At 40.1% G+C, this 21,541-nt stretch overlaps 1 protein-coding gene across 1 annotated transcript in view; it reads left to right on the top strand.

Annotated features, from left to right (window-relative positions):
- The window catches only part of MTR (5-methyltetrahydrofolate-homocysteine methyltransferase), a 135,548-nt gene extending 114,794 nt beyond the window's left edge, over positions 1 to 20,754 (top strand). Inside the window, 8 exon segments of the mRNA XM_021000424.2 lie at positions 53 to 151; positions 3,245 to 3,320; positions 6,266 to 6,421; positions 8,626 to 8,822; positions 10,501 to 10,701; positions 14,428 to 14,620; positions 16,819 to 16,931; positions 18,205 to 20,754. Of these exon segments, the coding sequence (XP_020856083.1) occupies positions 53 to 151; positions 3,245 to 3,320; positions 6,266 to 6,421; positions 8,626 to 8,822; positions 10,501 to 10,701; positions 14,428 to 14,620; positions 16,819 to 16,931; positions 18,205 to 18,291 (1,122 nt within the window). The 3' untranslated portion in view covers positions 18,292 to 20,754.
- Positions 20,755 to 21,541: the final 787 nt, after the last annotated feature.

The raw sequence follows: 21,541 nt of genomic DNA on the forward strand, positions 1-21,541 counted from the left end.
CTCCCATGTTGTCCTTAGATGGCTGTTAGTTAACCTTAACTTCTTTTCTTAGTGCTCTCAGCTATTGGATGAAAACTTGAAGGATGACTTCTTTGAGGAAATCATTGAAGAGTATGAAGACATTAGACAGGACCATTATGAATCACTCAAGGTAAATTTTAAAAAACCAACTAGTTTTTACAATAAAATAACCCCTTTGTTTGCTGTGCTCTTGCCTACATGCCCAGACTGAATATGCAGAGCTGTCTTCAAAAGTCAGTGTGCAGTTTTGGCCTATTATTTGTCCCTGTGCCTAATGTGGGGAGAGGTATCCTATGCTTTCACTTACTACTGGGAGTCAGGTACAAAACGAGATAATATGTTGCAATGGATGGATCAAATGGCTGGACTGTGCTCCATTAATTTCACTTCTTGTACTTTATGACATGTTTGGGTCATCTAGTTAACATCTTGCCTAAGATTTTCTCTGAGGTTAGGTTCTCAGTTCTGCTCACTAATTCTAATTTACTGCTTTTTGTAAAAATCAACAAAAATCAGTGGAAAAGGAAATGAGCAGAAAGCTTGACATGAAATCCAACTAAGCAAGAAAATCTCCAAGAACATTTATTGATTAAACTGAGAGGAGGAGAACAAAGTTCTGTGAATTGAAACAGACCTTGTGCCAGTTTCTATTATGATCATTTCTCATCTTCAGTAATTGTGAAAGCACCATAATTTGGCCATATAGCTTCGGCACCCACTGTGTCATATGAGGCATTAGAGATGTCACTTAAGATCACTTAAGATGAGTTGGGAAGCATAAGAAGAAAGTAAATAGAGAAGAAAGTAATTCTTCAGACGATGGTTTTGAAGGCACTCAAGGATTGATTTTCAAGATGATCCAAAAAGATTTCAGAAGAAGAAAAGGATCACTAACTATTGACCACCTGCCTATTTTCTCATTTAAATAGAGTGTCTCTGCTTGCTTATTGAGCTAAAAATATGAAATGAAACCAGGCAAACTTGAAGATGATTTTCATCAGGCTGCATCTTCACAGACACACATTTGACTGAGAGCTGTAGAATCCTGCTGTGTCTGTGTGTCGATTACAAAAAATATTTTACTCACTGAAGCAAGCACAGCCTTAGGGGCTCTCCTCAAACACAATGTCTTTGCTTTTGGTAAGGTAATGCAGAGCTCCTGATAGGTGCAGACGCACAGATTACTTTGTCCAACAGTCCTTTGAATATTAACATCAAATGAGGCCTAAAATGAGGAAGGCACATACAGCCAAGCATGTCTATGCAGTGGAGGCTGTCCTGCACAGTGGCCAAATCAAAGGAGGATTTAGAGCTGGAAGAGAAGTTAGAGGCCATTGAATTGGACCCCTTCATTTTGCAGATGATGCAACTGAGATTTGGTGACGTTAAATGACTTGCCACACAGATCATACAAATAGTAAGTGGCAGAGTCAATATTTGAACCTGGATCTTCAGGGTCAAACTCCTGTGCTTTTCCCCACTGCAAGTGCTCATTTTTGTGGGTGATTGATACTGATTGTATCAAACACTAGATTATACAAGGCCTCTTTTTGAGGTCCTCATTCACAAAAAAGATTAGTTTAGCCACCCAAACGATTAATCACAGATGTGTCTTGAGGTCTTCCTCTGTGCCAGGTACTATGGTAGTTGTGGGGATACAGGTACAAAGAATTCAACAATCCTGACTGGCAGCTTACATTCTGAGGGGAAAGAAATAACTAAATACAGAATAAATATGAAGAAAATTTAAAAGTAGTTACAGGGTAGTTTAGGAGGTAGGGCTCCAGTACTTGAGGGGAACAGGAATGACTTAATGCAAAAGATGGTGCTAGAGCTTGTGTTGAAGGAAGAGAGGGAGTATGAGATAGAAGTGGAAAGAGAAGACATTCCAAAGATCAAGGATGACTAGTACCAAAGGCAGGGAGATGGGAGATAAAATGTCACATATAAAAAACAGAGAAAGCTGGTTTGATTGGATCACAAATTGCTGGGTAGAGGAGTGAGGCTAAAAAAATAGATTGGGGCCAGATTGTAATGGGCTTTATAAACCACACAAAGGAGTTTATATATTATCTTAGAGGTAATAATGAACCACTGAGATTTATAGAGTAGGGTAGTCACAAGGTCAGATCTATGCTTAAGGAAAATCACTTTGGCAATAGGATGAAAGATAGACTGGAGGTGAGAGAGACTTAAGGGAAGGAGACCAACTAGGAGGCCATTGCAATATGATGAGGACCTAAACTAAGATGGTAGCCATGTGAGTAGAGTGAAGGGGTTAAGGGGTGTTGTACAGGTGAAAACTGTAAGACAAGGCAACTGATTGGATACATAGGGTAGTGAGGGGGAGTCTGGAATAATGCCAAGATTATGAACCTGAGACCCTGAAAGGAAGGTAGTGACTTAAAAAAAAATAGAAGTTTGGAAGAGGAAGATTTGGGAGAAAATATAATGAGCCTCTTTTTGGACCTATTGAATTTGAAATGACCCTTTGACATGCAGTTGGTGATATGGGGCTAAAGCAAAAGGGAAAGACTAGATCTGAATATCTAGACCTGGAGTCATCTGCATAGAGGTGATAGACCCAAAGGAAAACAAAAAATAAGTGGACAAAGGCCTTATTTCTCAGATTATAATACTTAATTTCTTAAATTAGCCCATTGAGCTAGTCCATCAGCATGCAGATTTTGGACAGGCAGTGCAATAAAGTGGGCTCAGGCTTTGAACTGGAAAAAGAATGGGCTGCATCTTGTTTGGATTTCAGTGATTCCCAAATTGCTTTCTGCCACAAAGACCCATCTTTTAACACCAGCATTCCACCATTGATGGTTATAAGTCACCCAACTCCATGATATCAGAAGAATGAAAACATGAGGTGACTGAAGAAGGATCAGTGAAGACATGGGTGATGGGTATATGTAGTGTGCAACATATTCTCTTAGTCGCTGATTTGTAGCGGTGTGGGGTGTCCCTACCTGGATCTATAGGTCCAAGTAATTCAAGCCTGCAGGTATTTACTAATTGCATGGTTATATGCCAGATGCTGAAACATACATTTAGGATAAAGAAAAAAAAAACCCTTTCCGAACAAGGTCTGAACCTAAGGATTTTTGTTATTTAACCATCCCTTTGTTTGTAAAAGCTGTGTAACATGAACATGTTTACAGTGTAGTCTTTGAAAAAATTCAAGAGGCCTTGATGGAGCCTTTTTTTTTTTTGGCAGGAAAGAAGATATTTAACCTTAGATCAAGCCAGGAAAAAAGGCTTCCATATAGACTGGCTCTCAGAACCACCCCCAGGTCTGTTTGGGACTGCTTGCATGCAGGGGAAAGGGATAGAAGCAGGAGTGGTAGAAAATTGTATGCACTTTAGAAATGCATCTACTATTATCCCAGAGCTAGAGCGTATCCCATTTCATCCTTCTTTGAGGCTCAGATGAGGGAATGCCTTATGTAAAGTGCTCTGTGTTGTTACTTCTGTATCAGTGTGAGCGCCTGTCCTGGTAGAGTCATCCCTTGCTGCCTAAAAGATGACGAAAATCCCACTTGGTGTCTTGTTTGACGTGTGACTTTTGGCAAATTCACAGTTATTGTCCTGTGAAGAGCCCAGGACTGGGAGTCAGGCAGCCTTGGTTCTAAAGTCCTAGTTCTGCCCTTAACTAGCTGGGTTCCTTTATAGGCCATTTAGCCTTAGTGTTTCAGTTTACTCAGCTGTGAAATGGGAATGGTCACTTCTACCCCTCTGACATCATAAACAAGGCATGAGGCTCAACTGAGTTGAGTTGTTTTATAGAGGCCTTTGAAAAAGCTGCATCTCCATGCAATCATGAGTCTCCCAGGACTGGGACTGTTGCTTCAAGTCATTGTAGTAGTACAAGGAGAAGTTGGTTCCTGTCCAGTGAGATGTTAAAAAAATACGGTTCATTTACTCAGTGGGGAGCCACCCATGTAAATGACAAATGAGACATCCGCCAGTGTTAGGACAGTTTTAATTTCTCTTCTTCTGTCCCTCACTGGGAATGATTCAGATGCAAGTAGCCCTGTTCAAACACTAGCTTAGATAGTTTCATTCTGTGTTTGGGGGTGGGGAACTCTTCTCCCACTTCTGGTGAGGTTTATAAAATGAGTTTTTTTGGTGGTTTGTGAAGAGCTTATCCACTGGACTCCATGTGTCCCAGCGCATCAGCCGTGTCAAACAGCAGTTTTCTTTTACTTTTTCCATTCTGTATGTAAACAGAAAACTCTTGAGGCTAAATACTGTCATGCTGCTTCTTGGATGCTGTTTGTGTAGCTGCCTTGACTTACTGCATATCAAGGAAAGCAGCAAGTGCCCAGCTTCTGTGTTGGCAGGTTCCTTTAACCTCCCATGTTTGACAGCCCCTTGAAAGCCCACTAATGGGTATGCTGCTTAGAGGGCTGATTGAAGTCTCTAATTCAGAACTCTGAAGTGTTTTTTGGAGGAAGATTTGGCCATGCCACTTAGTGGGGTTTAGGGGTTTATTTTGGCAGGGGGAGGGGGTTGAGGACAAGGAGTTGGAGAGAAAATCTGGGACTTTTCTTCAAAGGCCCCAGGTAGCAGAGCTTCAAACAAGATGAGCTGGAAGGATAAACTTATCTCAAGTATACACTGCCAGTTCAGCCTGATAATTCCTTTTGACAATGAGAATTCCATCATGTGACAGGGTTAGACAAAATCTTGAAGTCTCTTAAAGTCTGTCCCTGAGCACAGTGAGGTAAGACTGTTCCTGAATCATCCTCGACAGAGATGTTAACACTCTTTTTGAATGATGGGGATTCCATGGATTTTTCATTCTTTCTCACTCCCCCCCCAAAAAAAGGATACATTAATATACATAGAGTAGGAATAGGAAGTGGACCTGTGATTTTACTGGTATGGGGAACTTCTAGACAAGGAAACTCCTTCTATGAATGCAGGTTAGAATCTTCTCTGTAACTTATAGGCCTTAAGAGCTCCTTAAAACCCTGTGGCCAGAGTCTGCACAGCTAGTATGTCAGATGTAGGGATTTGAATCCAGATCTTCCTGGTTTCCAGGCCAATTCTCTATCCTTATACAATGAAGTATATTATATAATTAAGTATATTTTATTATAACCGTTTTACACGTGTGTGCTCTTTTCAAACATTGATCTCCAAAAGTCCCTGTACAAATACTGAGGGATGAGATTTCTCAGACTTTTTGATTTATCTGTTCTAATGGTTCACAATTCTTGGTGCCAAGATGTTCTTCCTTCTGTTTAATTCAACTCTTTTGAGCTGAAATTAAGCCCTTTATGTCCTGCTGTCCTGAGGGGGTTAGAGAGTATAGAGTTTTGATGTATAGGACAGAAGATAAAGAACTGTGAAAACTGGCCCTGTCACCCACTGGCAGCTAGAAGAGCAGATGAGGGCATTATTTTGTAGTCACATGTGAGAATAAAGTTGACAGGTAGCAGATGGGGAGAGGATGTAGTAGTCATATATCAGGCAAAAAAAAATAGGCTAGCTGTTCAAACCCACTTTTAATTCCCATCCCCCCCATGCCACCATGTTCTTTCTGTTTAAAGACTTCCATTCTGCTTTTATATATACATATATATATGTGTGTATGTGTGTGTGTGTATTTTATATATGTATTATTCATAAATGCTCTTAAGAAATGTATAGAGGAAGGTATCGTGAGTCTCACCTCATAGGGAAACTGAGAAACAGAGTTTAAGCATCTTGGCTTAACCAGATGCAGAACCAGATGTAAAACCTCCAGTCTTCTGACTCTTCCTCTAACTCCTGCCTGTAGTTTGTTCAGCAGACTGGCAGTATTTCTGTTACCCCCAGGCCAGAGGAAATAGCATAATAACACTTTTTCTCTGACAACTCTTCCACCCCCGTAAATGAATTTTAAATTGCACAAGTGAAGGCTAACCCCTTTTTATTTCGGAGGGAGAGAGGTTGCCCCCTAGGACCATATACCAAGAGGCATAAAGAAAGTAATTTATTTAAGATGCAAGACAAAATTACTCTTTTCTCCAAGGCAATCTAAAGCTGGTCCCCTCTCTTCCCCCCCAAAAACCCCCCAAAACAACTCCTACGGGTGACAGGAATAAGACAGTGTGTAGGAGTCTCCTGAGCAACTTCAGACTTAGAAACCAGAGGCCTTGGTAGGCTATGCATTCACTCTATGTAAAAGATGTTTAAACTTCAAGCCTTGAATATTCCTAATGGTAACCTGTACTTTTTGTTTCTCTAGTGAAACCCAAATTTATTGGGACTCAGGTTTTTGAAGACTATGACCTGCAGAGGCTGGTGGACTACATTGACTGGAAACCTTTCTTCGATGTCTGGCAACTCAGGGGCAAATACCCCAATCGAGGTTTTCCCAAGATCTTTAATGACAAAACAGTGGGTCAGTTCAGTTGTTCCTTCCTTGCAATACTTTCCTCTCTTTTCAGTAGAAAAGGATATTTGAATAGTAGTGTGCTGGGTGACATTTTGATCTCAGTCCCATATTAAGTTGCCTCCTCTGTGCCTAGTGTTAGGTGTGCTAGCTTGATACGAAGGCAGAGATGAAGCAGTCCTTCCTGGTCAGCAAGGAGCTGAATTCAGAGTAGAAAGGAGAAGAACTGAGAAGTGGATTTGGAGTAGGTTACTGCTGCTTGGGGTTGAAGATGGAGCTTATCTGATCTGCTCTAACTTAGGAGAATTGGTGTTTTGGGGGGGAAAGGGTGGGGTGATTATGGGAGAAGAGTAGTGGATTTAAAAAGTATTTCACAAACTGTTCAGCCTTTGGTTCAACATAGATAAATAACCAATCACCTAAATCACAGTTAAGGCCAAATGCGGGACTTTGTGGATGACCGTAAGGGTACTGGGATTTCATAGGGATAGGTCATAATTATCAATTAATTATGTTATAAAGAATATGAGGTAGACTGTCTTTTCCAGAAGATATCTTCTCCCATTGCCTTTCAAAGTATCTGAAATGCTATCATAAGGAATCAGTATTTGTGACTTAAAAGTTTTTCTTTTGTTTTGGTCTCAGCATCTCTTTTTCAGTGCAAATGCCCTGAGATTGGGGGTGATGATATCTTAAGTCACTGGGAGTTAGGTGATAGCAGTAACTAGCCAAAGATCCTGATAAGAGGCTAGAGTGGGAGGAGAAAGGAGTGAGGGGGCAGGCAGAACTAGGAGAGAGGTAAGCTAAATTTAATGACCAACCAGTCAGGTAAGAAACGTTCATTAAGTACTGTGCCACTATGTACCTGGAGCTGTGCTAAGCCCTAGGGATACAAAGACAAAAGATAGTCCCTGCTCTCAAGGAACTTAAAATCTCCCACAGGAGACAACTAGCACATGAGTACGTACAAACTATATGTAAGATAAATAGGAGATAATTAAGAGACAGAAGCCCTAGAATTAAGAGGGGTTAGGAAAAGCTTCCTGTAGAAGATGAGATTTTTAGTTGAGACTTAAATGGACTTCGGAGAGCCAGTAGGTAGAGTTGAGAAGGGAAAGCATTCCATGAGAGACAGCCCAAGAAAATGCTTGGAGTAGAAAGAGAGAATGTCTTCTGGAACAGCCAGGAAGCCAACATCACTGGGTTGAACAATACATATTGGGAGTAAGAAGACTGTAAAGGGGTCACCTAAGTGGCTCAGTGATTAGAGCACTGGCCCTTGAGTCAGGAGGGCCTGAGTTCAAATCCAGCCTCACACACTTACTAGCTGTGTGATCTTGGGCAAGTCACTTAACCTGGATTGCCCCCACATAAATAAATGAACAGATAAATAGACAAGATTGTAAAAGTAGGAGGGGGTTAGGTTATGAAGGGCTTTGAATACCAAACAGAGGATTTTGTAGATCCTGAAGGCAATGGGGGGCACCTGGAGTTATATTGAGTAGGAGGGTGACAAGTCTACTTCAGTCTGTCAGGAAACAAACCCATCTTCATGTGCAACTGTCGGAAATGAGTGTCTTCTTGTAAGCAATGTCAGCGTATACTTAACACTTAGCAATGGTGGCAGTGGGTGGTTACTGCTTGCTGCTCTTCAAAGAGCTGGGCATAGTGTATGCTTTTTGAAAGAATCATTTGATTAAAGGACAATTTACAACAACACTAGGAGGTAGCTGCTGTTAAATATCCCCGTTTCACAGTTGAGGACACTAAGTGACTTGCCCAGGATTCCACAGCTAGTAAGTGTTGAGGCTGGACTGGCCCTTAAGTCTCCTTGACTCGGAGCCCGGTGCTTGTCCGCTGGACCACCTCACTGCCTCAAAGGGCAGAATGCCAGAGATGGTTCCTTGAAACATTCTGTCAGAGAGAAGAGAGTTGTGGCTTTCAATCTAAGTTATTGTTAGCTTGGGGAAATAGACTATGGGGACTGGGGATAGTGGCGTTCCACTCTGAGACACTGAAAGCCGCCTTAGGTTATGTTCATGGCAGTACCTGATGAAGTCTCTGGGAAAGTGGCCTGAGAGGTAATAGGTTGTTTTGTCGTAGTTTTTTGAGGGGAGGGAAAGATGGGGAGAGGAGGTATTGTATTTTTAAAAAAACATTTTGCTAAAATGATAAGGAACTTTTAAGTGAATTTTTTTGTTTTTATCTAATAGGGGAAGAAGCCAAAAAAGTGTATGATGATGCCCATAATATGTTGAAAGTACTGATTAGTCAAAAGAAGCTACAAGCCAGGGGTATAGTTGGATTCTGGCCAGCACAGAGTGTCCAGGATGATATTCATTTGTATGCAGAGGATGCCATACCACAGTCAGCAGAGCCAATAGCTACATTTCATGGCTTAAGACAACAGGTAAGAAAGCCCATTATTTGTGAGCTGTGAGGCGGCTTCCTTCTTACCTTTGACTAAGTCATTAAATGAAATGTAATAACTCAAGCTCAAAGTCTGAAAAATTACACTAATGCTAGGTTCTACCCGGAAAATGATCAATAAAGAAATAGGGAATGAATTTGTTGGGCCGAGACAGAGGCTGTTTATGTGATGAATAACAGCAGAAATGTCAGGCTGACCAGCATACTCAAGGCAGACACTCAGACAGGAACAAGGCCTCTAATTGAGGCTCTTAGGGGTGGTTGCTCAGAGGACATCTGGCAGACGCTGCTTTCACATTAGTCTTTTTACACACACAAAGAGTAACAATACCAGTGATTTACTCAGAAGATGTGTGTTATGTGCACCATACATTTATAAGTGAAATTGATTGTGCCTCTCCCTTATGGGGAAACCATAGAATCTGCTTAGAATTCCCCAAATACCATTTTACCCTAACCCTTTAAAATGTAGATATTCTTGGCAGAGGTGGGTGGTAGGACAATCAGCCAGGCTTAAGGATACTTATAATAATACGCCAGAGGATTTCACCCTGCTTTTTCTGACTTCAACTCTGACATTTTATGTACCATCTTATGTTGCCTTACAATAAAAATAATAACTCATAGTGCTGAAAGGTTTACAAAATGCTTTATATAAGGAATTTCACTTAATTCTCACAAAATCCCTATAAGTTAAGCGGTGCAGGTGGTTATCAATTTTGTGGATGAAGAAACAGAGTTAAAGAAGTTTTTAAAGTTTAAGAAAATATTTTTTGTTATTGATAACTATTTTTGACATCACCCAAATTATATTTCTTCCTCTTGATGGGAGCCATCTCTTATAAAAAAGAATTTTTTTTTTAAAAAAAGAAAAATAATAAGAAAATTGTTTCCCTTATTATCAGAATATTGAAAAATATGACACTACATGCAATGTTCTATAGCTGTGCACACCCCTTTCCCCAAAAAACAGCAAGAGGGTGAGTGGGTGACAAGTGTGTTCTCATCTCTCTTCTTTGGGGCCAAGCTTCTTCTTTACAATTTTGGCAAAATTTATTTTTAGCTATTTCATGGTTGTGTTTTTTCCATTTACATCATTGTTAATCATTGTGTAGCCTTTACAGAGTTAAGAGACTTGTAAGCAGAGGTCATATTCAAACTCAGGACTTCTGACATTGAGTACAATGACCTTTATGTCTCCTTATCAATGAAAGTCAATTAGGTGGCACAGTGGATAGACTGCAGGGCCAGGAGGCAGGAATATTCATCTTCCTGAGTTCCAGTCTATCCTCAGACACTTACTAGCTGTGAGAACCTCGGAAAGTCATTTAACTTTCTTTGCCTCAGTTTCCTCATCTGTAAAATGAGCTGGAGAAGGAAATGGCAAACTCCTCTTTGCCAAGAAAAAACCAAATTGGGTCACAAAGAGTCTGACATGGCTGAAAAATGACTGAACAACAACAGTATCAATAATTGAAATGAAGATTGAGAAAAATGATTTGTGTAATTATTGGTTTTCTTGGCCTTTTTTTGTAATTAAAATAAAAACAATATTAGACCCTGTCTTTAAAATGAAGTGTTTTTTTTTTTAAATCACACAAATTTATAGATGCCATTGCCATTTAACTGCATTTCTCTTCTTGGTCTTTGGTTTTAAGGCAGAAAAGGACTCTGCCAGCCCAGACCCCTATTATTGCCTGTCTGACTTCGTAGCTCCTCTGGAATCTGGGGTCCGTGACTACTTGGGCCTCTTTGCTGTGGCCTGCTTTGGAGTAGATGAACTGAGCAAGACCTATGAGGAGCAGTGTGACGTCTACAGCAGCATCATGGCTAAGGCTCTGGGAGACCGGTTGGCAGAGGTAAAGAATCAGGCATGCACTAGGAGCATCTTTTCTTGGTTAAACTCACTCTTAGAGGCACTTTGGGGGCTGTATTGGTGACGAAATGAGTTGCTTGTTACTACATAGAAGAAAGGTGGGCAACATAGCAGCTCCACAAAACTGGAGGAACTATGAGCTTTTCTTTGACTTCAGTAGCCTTGGGACCAACCCCAGTGCAATGTGTGAGTAGGTGTGAACACTGAAAATGTCACCTGCTAAAACTTCCTTTTTAAAATGGTGGTTAAAAATTTTCTGTCCTTCTAAATCTGGCTACTTTCAGAGAAAGTTTCAACTTAGCCAGAATGACTTCTTATAGCTTTCTTCCTTTCTCCTAAAACCTCATTCTCTAATTTAGTGCCTGACTCTCACTTTTACTCACTGTAGTCTAGGGTGGAGGTGTCAAACATGGGGGCTGCAGTCTGCAGCTAGAGCAAGATTGATAATTAACTGAGTAATATTTAATAAAATAAATAAAAATACAATAAAATATAGATAATGTTAATATGTAGTCTTCTAAGTCAACCTGCAATAATTCTTATGTACAGTGTAGTGACTCCTATTTTTATTTAATACCACTTTTCCAGGGTCATAAAATTCTTCTGTATGCTTGGCACGTAGTAAGTGGCAGCTATTTCTTTAATTCAACAAACATTCATTAAGCAGCTACTGTGTGCCAAGCTCTGGGGCTATGAGACAAACACAGTAAAATCCATTCCTTCGAGGAGTATATATTTTACTGGAGCTGTACGACACACAGTTACATCAATACAAGATAATTTGAGGAGAGAAAACACAACTAAAGGAATCAGGAAAAGCTGCCTGTGGGAGGTGGCACCTGAGCTAAGCCTTGAAGGGTGCTAAGGTTGTGACAGGTGGAGGTGAGGAAGGAGTGCAGTCAGAACATGAGGCACTAGCCTGTGCAAAGACAAACAGTGGGAGATGGGATGTCTGTCTGGGAGCAGCAAGCAGGTCAGTTTGCCTGGAACTTAAAATGTGTGAAGGAAAATAAAATGAAGTAAACCCAGAAAGATAGGCTAGAGTCAAATTGTGGAATGCCTTGAATACCAGTCTGAGGAGGCTGCATTTAAACTTAGAAGCAATAGGGAGCTACTGAAGATTCTTGAGCAGGGGAGTAATGTGGTCAGGTATGTGGCTTAAGGAGATTATTTTGGCAACTCTGGTGAAGAGAGAGTAACAGGCAGCGAATTAGGGGGATATTACAATAATCCAGGCTTGAGAAGTGATGAAGGCTCAAGTTAGGGGGATGGCTATGTAAGTGGAAAGGAAGGGACAGATGTGAGTGATGGTGTGGAAGTAAAATCAGCTGGACCTGGCAATTGATTGAATACAAGGGGTGAGGGAGTTGAGGATGACTCTTGGTTTTGTTTGACTATGCTTATATGATAAAAAGGTTTTGTTTTGTTTTATTTTTTTCAGGGGAGAAGGATGGGGGAGCATATGGGAAGGAGAAAAAACAAATCCTTTAGAACTGAAAAAAATGTATACAATAAAAAAAAAGGAGAGAAAGAAAATGCACTTCAGGTTGAGAACCTGTGTGACTGGAAAGATGTCCTCAGTAGAAATAGGGAAGTTCAGAGGAGGGCAGGTTTAGGGAGGAAGATGATGTGTTGTGTTTTAGACATGTTGTGTTTGAGATGAATATGGACTATCCAGATGGAGCTGTCCAGCAGGCAGTTGATGATATGAGACTGGAGTATAGGAGACAGAGATTGGGGAATCATATGGATTGTAATTAAACCATAGGAGCTGGCAAAAATCACCAAGAAGTAGGCTATGGAGAGAGAAGAGAAGACCCAGGACAAAGCCCTACGTGGGCTCTCATTGTTAGGGGGTGGGAGATGGCTAGTAATTCAACAATTAAATGCTAGGCTTGATTTCACTGATGGAGCCAGAAGGGAGCATAGAGCCCATCTATGGCAATACCATTTTACAGATGAGGAAACCAAGACCTTTAAAAGATGTTAAGTCACTTGTCTAAAGTTAGCTAAGAAGTGACAGCCAAAATGCGAATTCATAAAGTCTTTCGACTCCATATCTAATAATTTTTTCTAGCACACACACTGCCCTTTATAATTCTATTTTAGAGCTTCCCGGCATAGATGGATTCTGATTTTTCTTATGCATGTAATTAAGGTTAGAGGTTGGTCTTAGTCTTTTTTTTTTCCCAAATAAAGATGTCAAATATTACTGTCTCCTTAAAAGATATTCCTTAACCTCAAGGAGTAATACTGGACTATAGTAGAGATAAGCTCCTTAAGGAAAAAGACAGTTTCTTTTTTTGGCTTTGTATCTCCAGGACTTAGCATAGTGCCTTATATGTAGCAGTGACTAAATAAATGTTTGTGATGTTTTTTTAAGTAAGTTTTTATTGCTAGATTTTTTTCTTAATATCACCATGGTTTCTTCCCCCAGTATCCTTCTTCTTTCTCCTCCAGAGAGCCATCTGATATAACAAATAATATTGTTTTAAAAACAAAAAAGAGAAAGAAGAAAAAATTAGTACAACTGATCAATGTATTGAAAAAGTTGAAAAAATACATGCAGTATGCAGTATCTGTGGACCTCTTACCGCTGCAAGGATGGGAGGGGACTGTCTTCTCATATCTCTGCTTTCAAGCTATGCTCGTTTTTTATATTTTTCCATGCTGCTCTGTATTCATCACATTTTTTACAGCACAGTCATATTCCATTATATTCCTGCGCCATGGTTTGTTTATCCATTTCCCAGTTAATGATTATCTACTTTGTTTCTAACTCTTCACTATTAGAAAAAGTGTAGCTATAAATATTTTGGTGTATTTCGGTACTCTCTTTTTATCAGTCTTGGGGTATAAGCCCAGTAATGGAATCTCTGAGCCAAAGGATATGGACCTTTTAGCCATTTTATTTGCTAATTCCAAATTGCCTTCCAGAATAGTTATATTGATTCACAGCTCCTCCAGCAATGCACTAGTGTAACTATCATCCCAGGATGAATGTTTGTTGAATTGAACAGAGCTTTTCATCCAATAGGATTCCTTTGCTAGTAGAGAAAATTTCAGCAGTCCTTGTGGGCTGGGCACCAATAGTAAATGGTGGTCTGTGAGCTGAGGTTGGGGAGGGGGTAGAATGGAGATTTATTTGTTGTGCTACACTGGAAAGTACTTTGTTTGGAGTCAGAAGACTTAGATTTGAATCCCATCTCTTCTCTGTACTATCTATGTGATCACTTAAACTCTTAAACACTTAAACTGCAAGTCACTTAAACTCTTTTTGGCCTCAGTTTTCTTTAAAATCAGGGGGTTGAACTCCCTTGAGTTGAATTTCCAAGGTTCCTTCTAGCTTTAATCCTGTGATCTCAAGATGAGGTTCCAAATTCTGAAGTGATGCCTGAATTAGACAAAGGAGACCAGGTGGTGAAGGGATAAATCCAAGTAGCCTCCTCTGTCCTATCTCCTTGACTGAGACACTTTCCTTCTGCTCTGCGTTGGTTCAGAATCTATAAATAGATGGCTTTAGAGGCCATCTGTGGATCATTTTACAAATGAAGGAATTGAGGCCAAGGAAAGTTTAGTGACTCACCCAAGGTCACTCAAGTAGTAGGTGTCTGAGGTGGGATTTGAACTAAGGCCTCCTGACTCAGAGTCCATATCACACTGCCTGTACTGCTTCCTCTGGATAAAGATGACCACTTTTCTATTTAAGGCTTTTGCAGAAGAACTTCATGAAAGGGTTCGCAAAGAATTGTGGGCTTACAGTGACAGTGAGCGGCTGAATATTGCTGACTTGCGGAAAATCCGATATGAGGGCATCCGTCCTGCTCCTGGTTATCCCAGCCAACCTGACCATACTGAGAAGCTCACAATGTGGAGACTTGGTCACATTGCAGAAACTACAGGTATTGGTCTAGAAAATGGATATGCTTCCTTGAGGCAGAAAGCACTGGATATGTTAAAGGCACCTGAAGAGAGCCAAAGGAAAACACATTTATATAACTAGTCACATATGTGGTTTAATGTGTGTGTGTATGTGTGTGTGTGTATACACATTCACATTCATTGTTTAATTTAGTATTTTCAGTTGTTTTTCATCTGGATCTGTTTAGTAGTTAGTTATACAAGGCATGCAGAAAACCTGTACCTTAGTGCGATATCAGTTTAATGCTTGAAGAGGTATTAAGCCTCTGTTAGAGCTTTTTAAACTCACTTCACTCTACCTTCCCACCCTCAAATCACCCTTAGGCCTGATAATGTGAATGTAGACAACCTATCCTAATTTGGGATGTTCCCAGGATATCTCCAAACCTGGGTTAGAGTCCCTGAAGGGAGCTATTTTCTTTTCTTTTCTTTTTTTAAAAATTTATTTGTTTTTAGTTTTCAACATTAACTTCCACAAGCTTTTGAGTTTAAAATTTTCTCGCCCTCCCCAAGACAGCGTGTAATCTGATATATTTTATATATCAGATTCATATATGTATTTTATATATACACATTCATATGAAACATATTTTCACATTAGTCATATTGTAAAGAAGAATTAGGACCAATGGGAGGAACCACAAGAAAGAAGAAACAAAACAACAACAAAAAAGAGCAAATAGCATGCTTCCATCTGCATCCATAGTTCTTTCTCTGGCTTTGGACAGCATTTTCCATCATGAGACTTTTGGAGTTGTCTTAGATCCTTGCATTGCTGAGAAGAGCCAAATCTATGAAAGTTAGGCGTCACACAATGTTACTGTTACTGTGTACAATGTTCTCCTGGTTCTGCTCACTTTACTCAGCATCAGTTCATATAAGTCTTTCCAGGTTTTCTTACTTTCTTATAACATTTCTTATAGCACAGTAGTATTCCATTATATTCACACACCACAACTTGTTTAGCCATTCCCCAATTGATGGGCATCCTCTCAATTTCCAATTCTTGGCCACCACAAAAAGAGCTGCTATGAATATTTTTGTACATGTAGGTCCTTTTCCCATTTTTATGATCTCTTTGGAATACAGATCTAGAAGTGGTATTGCTGGGTCAAAGGGTATGCATAGTTTCAAATTGTTCTCCAGAATGGTTGGATCATTTCACAACTCCACCAACAATGCATTAGTGTCCCACATCTTCTGCAGCATTTATCATTTTCCTCTTTTTTCATGTTTTAGCCAATCTGATAGATGTGATGTGCCTCAGAGTTGTTTTGATTTGCATTTCTCTAATCAATAGTGATTGGAGTATTTTTTCATATGACTATAGATGGCTTTAATTTCTTCATCTGAAAGCTGCCTGTTCATATCCTTTGACCATTTATCAATTGGGGAACAACTTGTATTCTTATAAATTTGACTCAGTTCTTTATATATTTTAGAAATGAGGCCTTTATCAGAGACCCTGGCAGTAAAAATTGTTTCCCAGCTTTCTGCTTGAAGGGAGCTATTTTCATGTGGATCCTTAGACTCTTAAGCCAAGGTGGCATAGTGGGTAGAGAGCCACCCTCAGAGTCAAGGAGACCTGGGTTCAAATCCTGCCTCTTGACACATAACTGGCTATGTGACCCCTGGATGAGCCATTTAAATTCTCAGTGCTCTAGCCTATTTTATTAAGACTACAAATTGTAGTCCCCAGTAGAAAGAGGATTTTTTTCTTTTTTTTCCTCAGGAATTCCCAATGCCAAAGAAATAATTGTCCAGGCCAAAAAAAAAGGGGGAGTAGGTGCCTTAGAACCCACTAAGCTATTCAGGAGTTTCCTATATAAGCCTAAGTCCAGGCTTAGTATGGACAACTTAAAGTTACTTTGGACTGAGATGAGTTATTTGAAACCATGTTTGTGTCTAGGTCTTGGGCAGAGGTCCCCAGAAGTTAATCAGGATGATGGTGGGAGAGAAGGCTTTCCTAGTCTCTCTTCTCCTCCTCTTCCCAAAATAAGGTCACCTGTCCTGCAGTGATTTGCTGTTCTGAGCCATTCTGGGTCCCTTTGGCCATTCATGTGGCAGCATCCTCTAGTAGCTACTTGGGGGTATACAGGGTTTTCGTAGCTCTGCCCTTATTCAGGAAACAAGGACCAGAGGTAAGACTATCATTGTCTGTTCTTTTTCTTCTTTCCAGGGATTGAACTTACGGAATCGTTAGCAATGGCACCTGCTTCAGCTGTCTCTGGTCTCTACTTTGCCAATCTGAACTCCAAATACTTTTCTGTTGGTAAAATTTCCAAGGACCAGGTAATTAATATTCATTGTTGTAGATGTCTTCCTCTGAAACCTAATAATGTTAAATGAAATTGTTAGACTTATTTGAATTTTAAATGCAAATTAGGCTAACTTGGGACAGGACAGTAAAACTTTGTCCACTTACTGTCTGAATTTGATCCCCTCAATCATCTTTTCTTTCCTTCTAATAATGATTAATACACAGTGTTTTCTCCTGAAAGAATGATCTAATTTGGTCCATAAAATAAATGCCTTTTAATGACTGTTAAGAGACAGTGTAGTATAGTGGTTAAAGAGTCAGCCTAGAATGCAGGTAGACTGAATGCCAAGCCTGCCTCTGACACATACTGGCTGTGTGACCTTAAGCAAATCACTTGACCTCTCAGTGCCACTACACACACCGAGCCCTCTCCCAACCCCCACTCCAGGTAACCAGCTAAGAACGTAAATTGTAGGGTAGTTTTGCCCATCCCCATTGGGCAGGTCCTATGCCAACAAAATCAGTTTCCTTAATGGGAGTTCCTTATCTTTATGCCAATGAAATCATAGGTCTAGACCAAAAAAAGTCTGTTGATATCTTGTTGTTTAGTCATTTTCAGTCGTGTCTGACTCTCCATGATCCTTTTTGGGGTTTGCTCTTGGCAAAGATACTGGAGTGTTTTGCCACTTTTTCTTCTCCAGGTCATTACAGATGAGAAAATTGAGGCAAGTAGGGTTAAGTGACTTGCCCAGGGTCACACAGCTAGTAATAACGTTTGAGGCTGGATTTGGACTTAGGAAGATGAGTCTTCCTGACTTGTGGCCCAGCACTCTATCCACTGCCCTACCTAGTTGTTGGTACCTACCTATCCTAATAGATTGCCATGAAAGAATTCTGGATTTGGAGTCTGAGTAGCTGGGTTCAAATTCCGTCTTTCATGTGTAGTGCCTGCCTGACCTTGAGAATGTCACAGACTCAGTGAGCCACATTTTCCTCATCTGTAAAGTGAGGCGAGTGGAGAAAATCAGATGACCTCTGGGACTCTTCCAGCTCTATACTGTGGATCCTCTGATCCATTAAGAATAAGAATGGAAAGAGCATCTGCTTCTTTGCCACTAAGTAGCTGTGTGACCTTGGGCAAGTTCCTCTGGCCTGTTGCCCTGAGGACAACATGAGAGAGTTATGCCAGGTGATGTCTAACAATTAGATCTTCCTGATCTACATATTGTTCTTCTGCCAGTGTTAGAGACTTGGCTTTATCGAGTCTTGCTACCATGACAGGCTGTTTCTGATCTTCCTTTGCAGATTGAAGATTATGCTTTGAGGAAAAACATGTCTGTGGATGAGGTTGAAAGATGGCTGGGACCCATTTTAGGATATGATGCAGAGTAACTCTCTATCATCTTCCTCCCACCTGAATATACTTCAGAAAACAGACCCCGGAGTGCCTTTAAAAATACCCAACTGAATAGCATCTAATACGTTGGCCTACTTAAGGTTTGGGAAGACTTTGGGGAAAAACCATTTGATGATGCAAGAGATCTCTGTCATCACCATGATGTGCATTTGTGTGACACTGAAAGTGAGCTTTTTTTGTTTGTTTTTGTTTTTTGTAGATAAGCAAACTGGAATGCAGTATAGAGATAGCTAGCTATGGTCATGTGTGTCATAGGCTACCTACAGATAATGCAAGAAGTTAACTGATTTCATTTATTAAGAGCTGCTTATGTGTTGGGCATTGTGCTAAAGATAGAATTAGTAAGTAATATAGAAATAGAGGTACTTTTCAGTAAGTAGCTATGGTTGGCTTCTCAGTTTAAGTTTACCTCGAATACTAGTTTACAGATTATTTATCTGGACTTTTTTTTTTTTAACTTCAAGTCAGAGTTTAAATTGAGTCTGGAATCAGGAAGAGCCAGGTCAGAATTCCACCTCCATAATGTACTATGTGACCACAGAGAAATCCCTTTGCCTCTCTGAGCCTCAATTTCTTGCAAAATGGGGATAATAATAAATCTGCAGGACCTACCTCCCGAGGTAGTTGTGATACCTCAGTGAAGAAGTATAGGCGATGTACCTTGCAAATGTCAGTTGTTATTAATAGAGAGATGTGAACTTAAGACCAGCTTGCATTATGAGAAACAAGACACTAGGGACAGGGAGCGTTTGCTTTTATTTTTTAACTTTATGTCGCTGGTGTTAAATATTTGGTGAAATAGATTGAACCTGGCAGTTAAATCTTGCATGGAAGAAAGTGTGGTCTGCTCCCCCTCCATAAGGCTTCATTTTTAAAGGTAATTGAGTATACTTCTATCAGAGTGAGCAAGAATCCCACTTGAGTGGAGGCAGACCTGTAGTAGCTCAGGTTTAGGGGAAATAAAGTCATCTCAAAGGTAATATGAGTAGAAGCATTTTAATTTTATCCTGCTTATCATACTCCCTCCATTTCCCTAACTCCCCCAAAAGGTGTCAGGATTTCTGTGCTAGGAAAAGAATGATAAATAATATCTTCCCTTTTCAAAAATGTTTTAGGTCTGGGGTTAAGTAGTGGGGTTTCCCCCATTCTTTTAAATCTGAAGCAGCTTTCAAGGCCCAGTCCCAGTCTTAACACTCATAGATCTTGTTCAACCACTCTGATATACGTTGAATTCTCCCTTGTTTGAACTCTGATAATCACAGTCTCTATCATATGCACATGGTTCAGTTTTTATTGGATTCTTAATCATTTAATATGAGTGTCAGTCTTCGTTTCACAATTAAACTTAAGCTTCTTAAGAATAGGGGCCCTGTGTTTTCTGCAGTGTATCCGTCATAGCACCTAGAGCAGTACTTGGCACATAGGAGATCCTATTTGAGAGGTGATATTCTAGGTTACAAGAGGTAACATATTTGTGGTAGATAGAGAGCTTTACCTAAGCTTCAGAGAATCCTGCTTTTCAAATCCTACCTCTGAAACAAACTGGCTGGGTTACCTTGGGCACCTTTCACTCCCCTGGCCCCTGGCAATTCCCTTAAGGCTGTAGGTTGCAGAGGAGTAGCTGATCTGCTTCAGGGGAGTTTCTTCACTGGGCATTACCTGCAGCAATGAAATTGCAGATCTGGACCAAAAAAAAAAAAAAAAGCATTCTCAAAGAAGAGGTGGGGAAGAGGCCAAGGGAACAAGTATTTGTCAGATACCAGACACTGTTCTAAGTGCTTTACATATGATTTCTTTTGATGAGGTAAGGTTCCCTGGTCCTTCAACTTCTAGATCATAGAACAGTGACTAGGGGAAAATTAGCTTGCCCTGTCTTTCGCCAGCTTTGTCAATCATTTTTTATGTGAACCCAAAGAGCACATTTTAAGGGTCTTTCCCCCAAAGTATTTAGGTCAACTGTTGTCCTGTGCATACATAGAGGGGTGTGTGTGTGTGTGTGTGTGTGTGTGTATGAAATGAGAGAAAAACAATTACGCATATGTGGATTTTTAAAAATTCTTCAGTATATTTTAAGAAAAGTGGATTGCCTAATATTAAGATGGTAAAAAAAGTAATATATTTATGCTTATTCTGCTTCATAAGTGCTACAAAGTACTGAATGAGTTCCATAGCATTTCCCTTTTTTAAAAAATCTGACATGAGAGAAAGAATAACCTCTAAAAATTTTTTTTAAACACATTACATCTGAATGGAATTATCAACAGTCTACTTTTTTCCATTAAATGTCATTCACCACCTTTTCTGTACTCTTGTAGATAGAACTATATCTTTGAATCTCTTGTTGAGAGAACCCTATGTCAGGTGTCACTTTTTCTAGGGAAAAAAATTATGTGTGCATATGAGAGGTTGCAATGTAAAATAAAATTTGAAAACACCCACTTCGTTTTATTCTCGTGTCAAGCAAAAGGTGCCAGGAAAGAAGAACTTCGGAGACGTGCGTGCATCCTGCAGGCAGATTTCCACATTAGGATTCCTACTTATCTAAATCCTTCCCTGGGGGGTGTCTGGCAGTCCTCCCCCTCCCCCCTAGGACTTAATTCATTTTAAATAAAGCTGAAGGTGTTTTTTCCCCCTCCCAACTGCCAAAGAAATTTGCATTCCAGAGCATCCTCATTCAGCTACTAGCTATCTTATTCACATTATGGCTAGTTGTAGAGAGCAATGTGTGGGAAGGTGGTTGATACATGTTGGCTACAGGTAAAAAGGATCAAGTTCTGATGGTTTTAAGACTATTTCTGCAAATTGAGCCTAATTTGCCCCTAAAGGGTGCAAGAATTATGAGAAAACTAGACAAGAGACAGGTCCTAGTATAATTTGTTGGAAGCAGATCAGTGAAATCTGGGGTGACCTGACTAGAGCTGTATTTTCAATCACCTTTATTATACAGGAGGGCAATAGGATTATTGTTACGGCTGTAGAGGGTAGTATGATATTTTTGTATGAAAATTAGAGGTTTTTAAGAGCCACAGCCAGGTTGTATACATGCAACTCCAGATCTAAGATGGGAGTGTCACTGCAGAAGGTGTTCGATGACTCTTGCTATCATATGAGCTCATGAGGGAAGAAAGTAATTGTGTGTTGGCCTCTGGCCTGGGTAGCATATTATACATGTGTGGGTGTGCCCCACTTGAGGGCAGATATCCTAGAATCTTAATACTGGAATGG

Source organism: Phascolarctos cinereus, unplaced genomic scaffold, assembly GCF_003287225.1.
Source record: "Phascolarctos cinereus isolate Bilbo 61053 unplaced genomic scaffold, phaCin_HiC Scaffold_5;HRSCAF=322, whole genome shotgun sequence".
NCBI lineage: Eukaryota > Metazoa > Chordata > Mammalia > Diprotodontia > Phascolarctidae > Phascolarctos > Phascolarctos cinereus.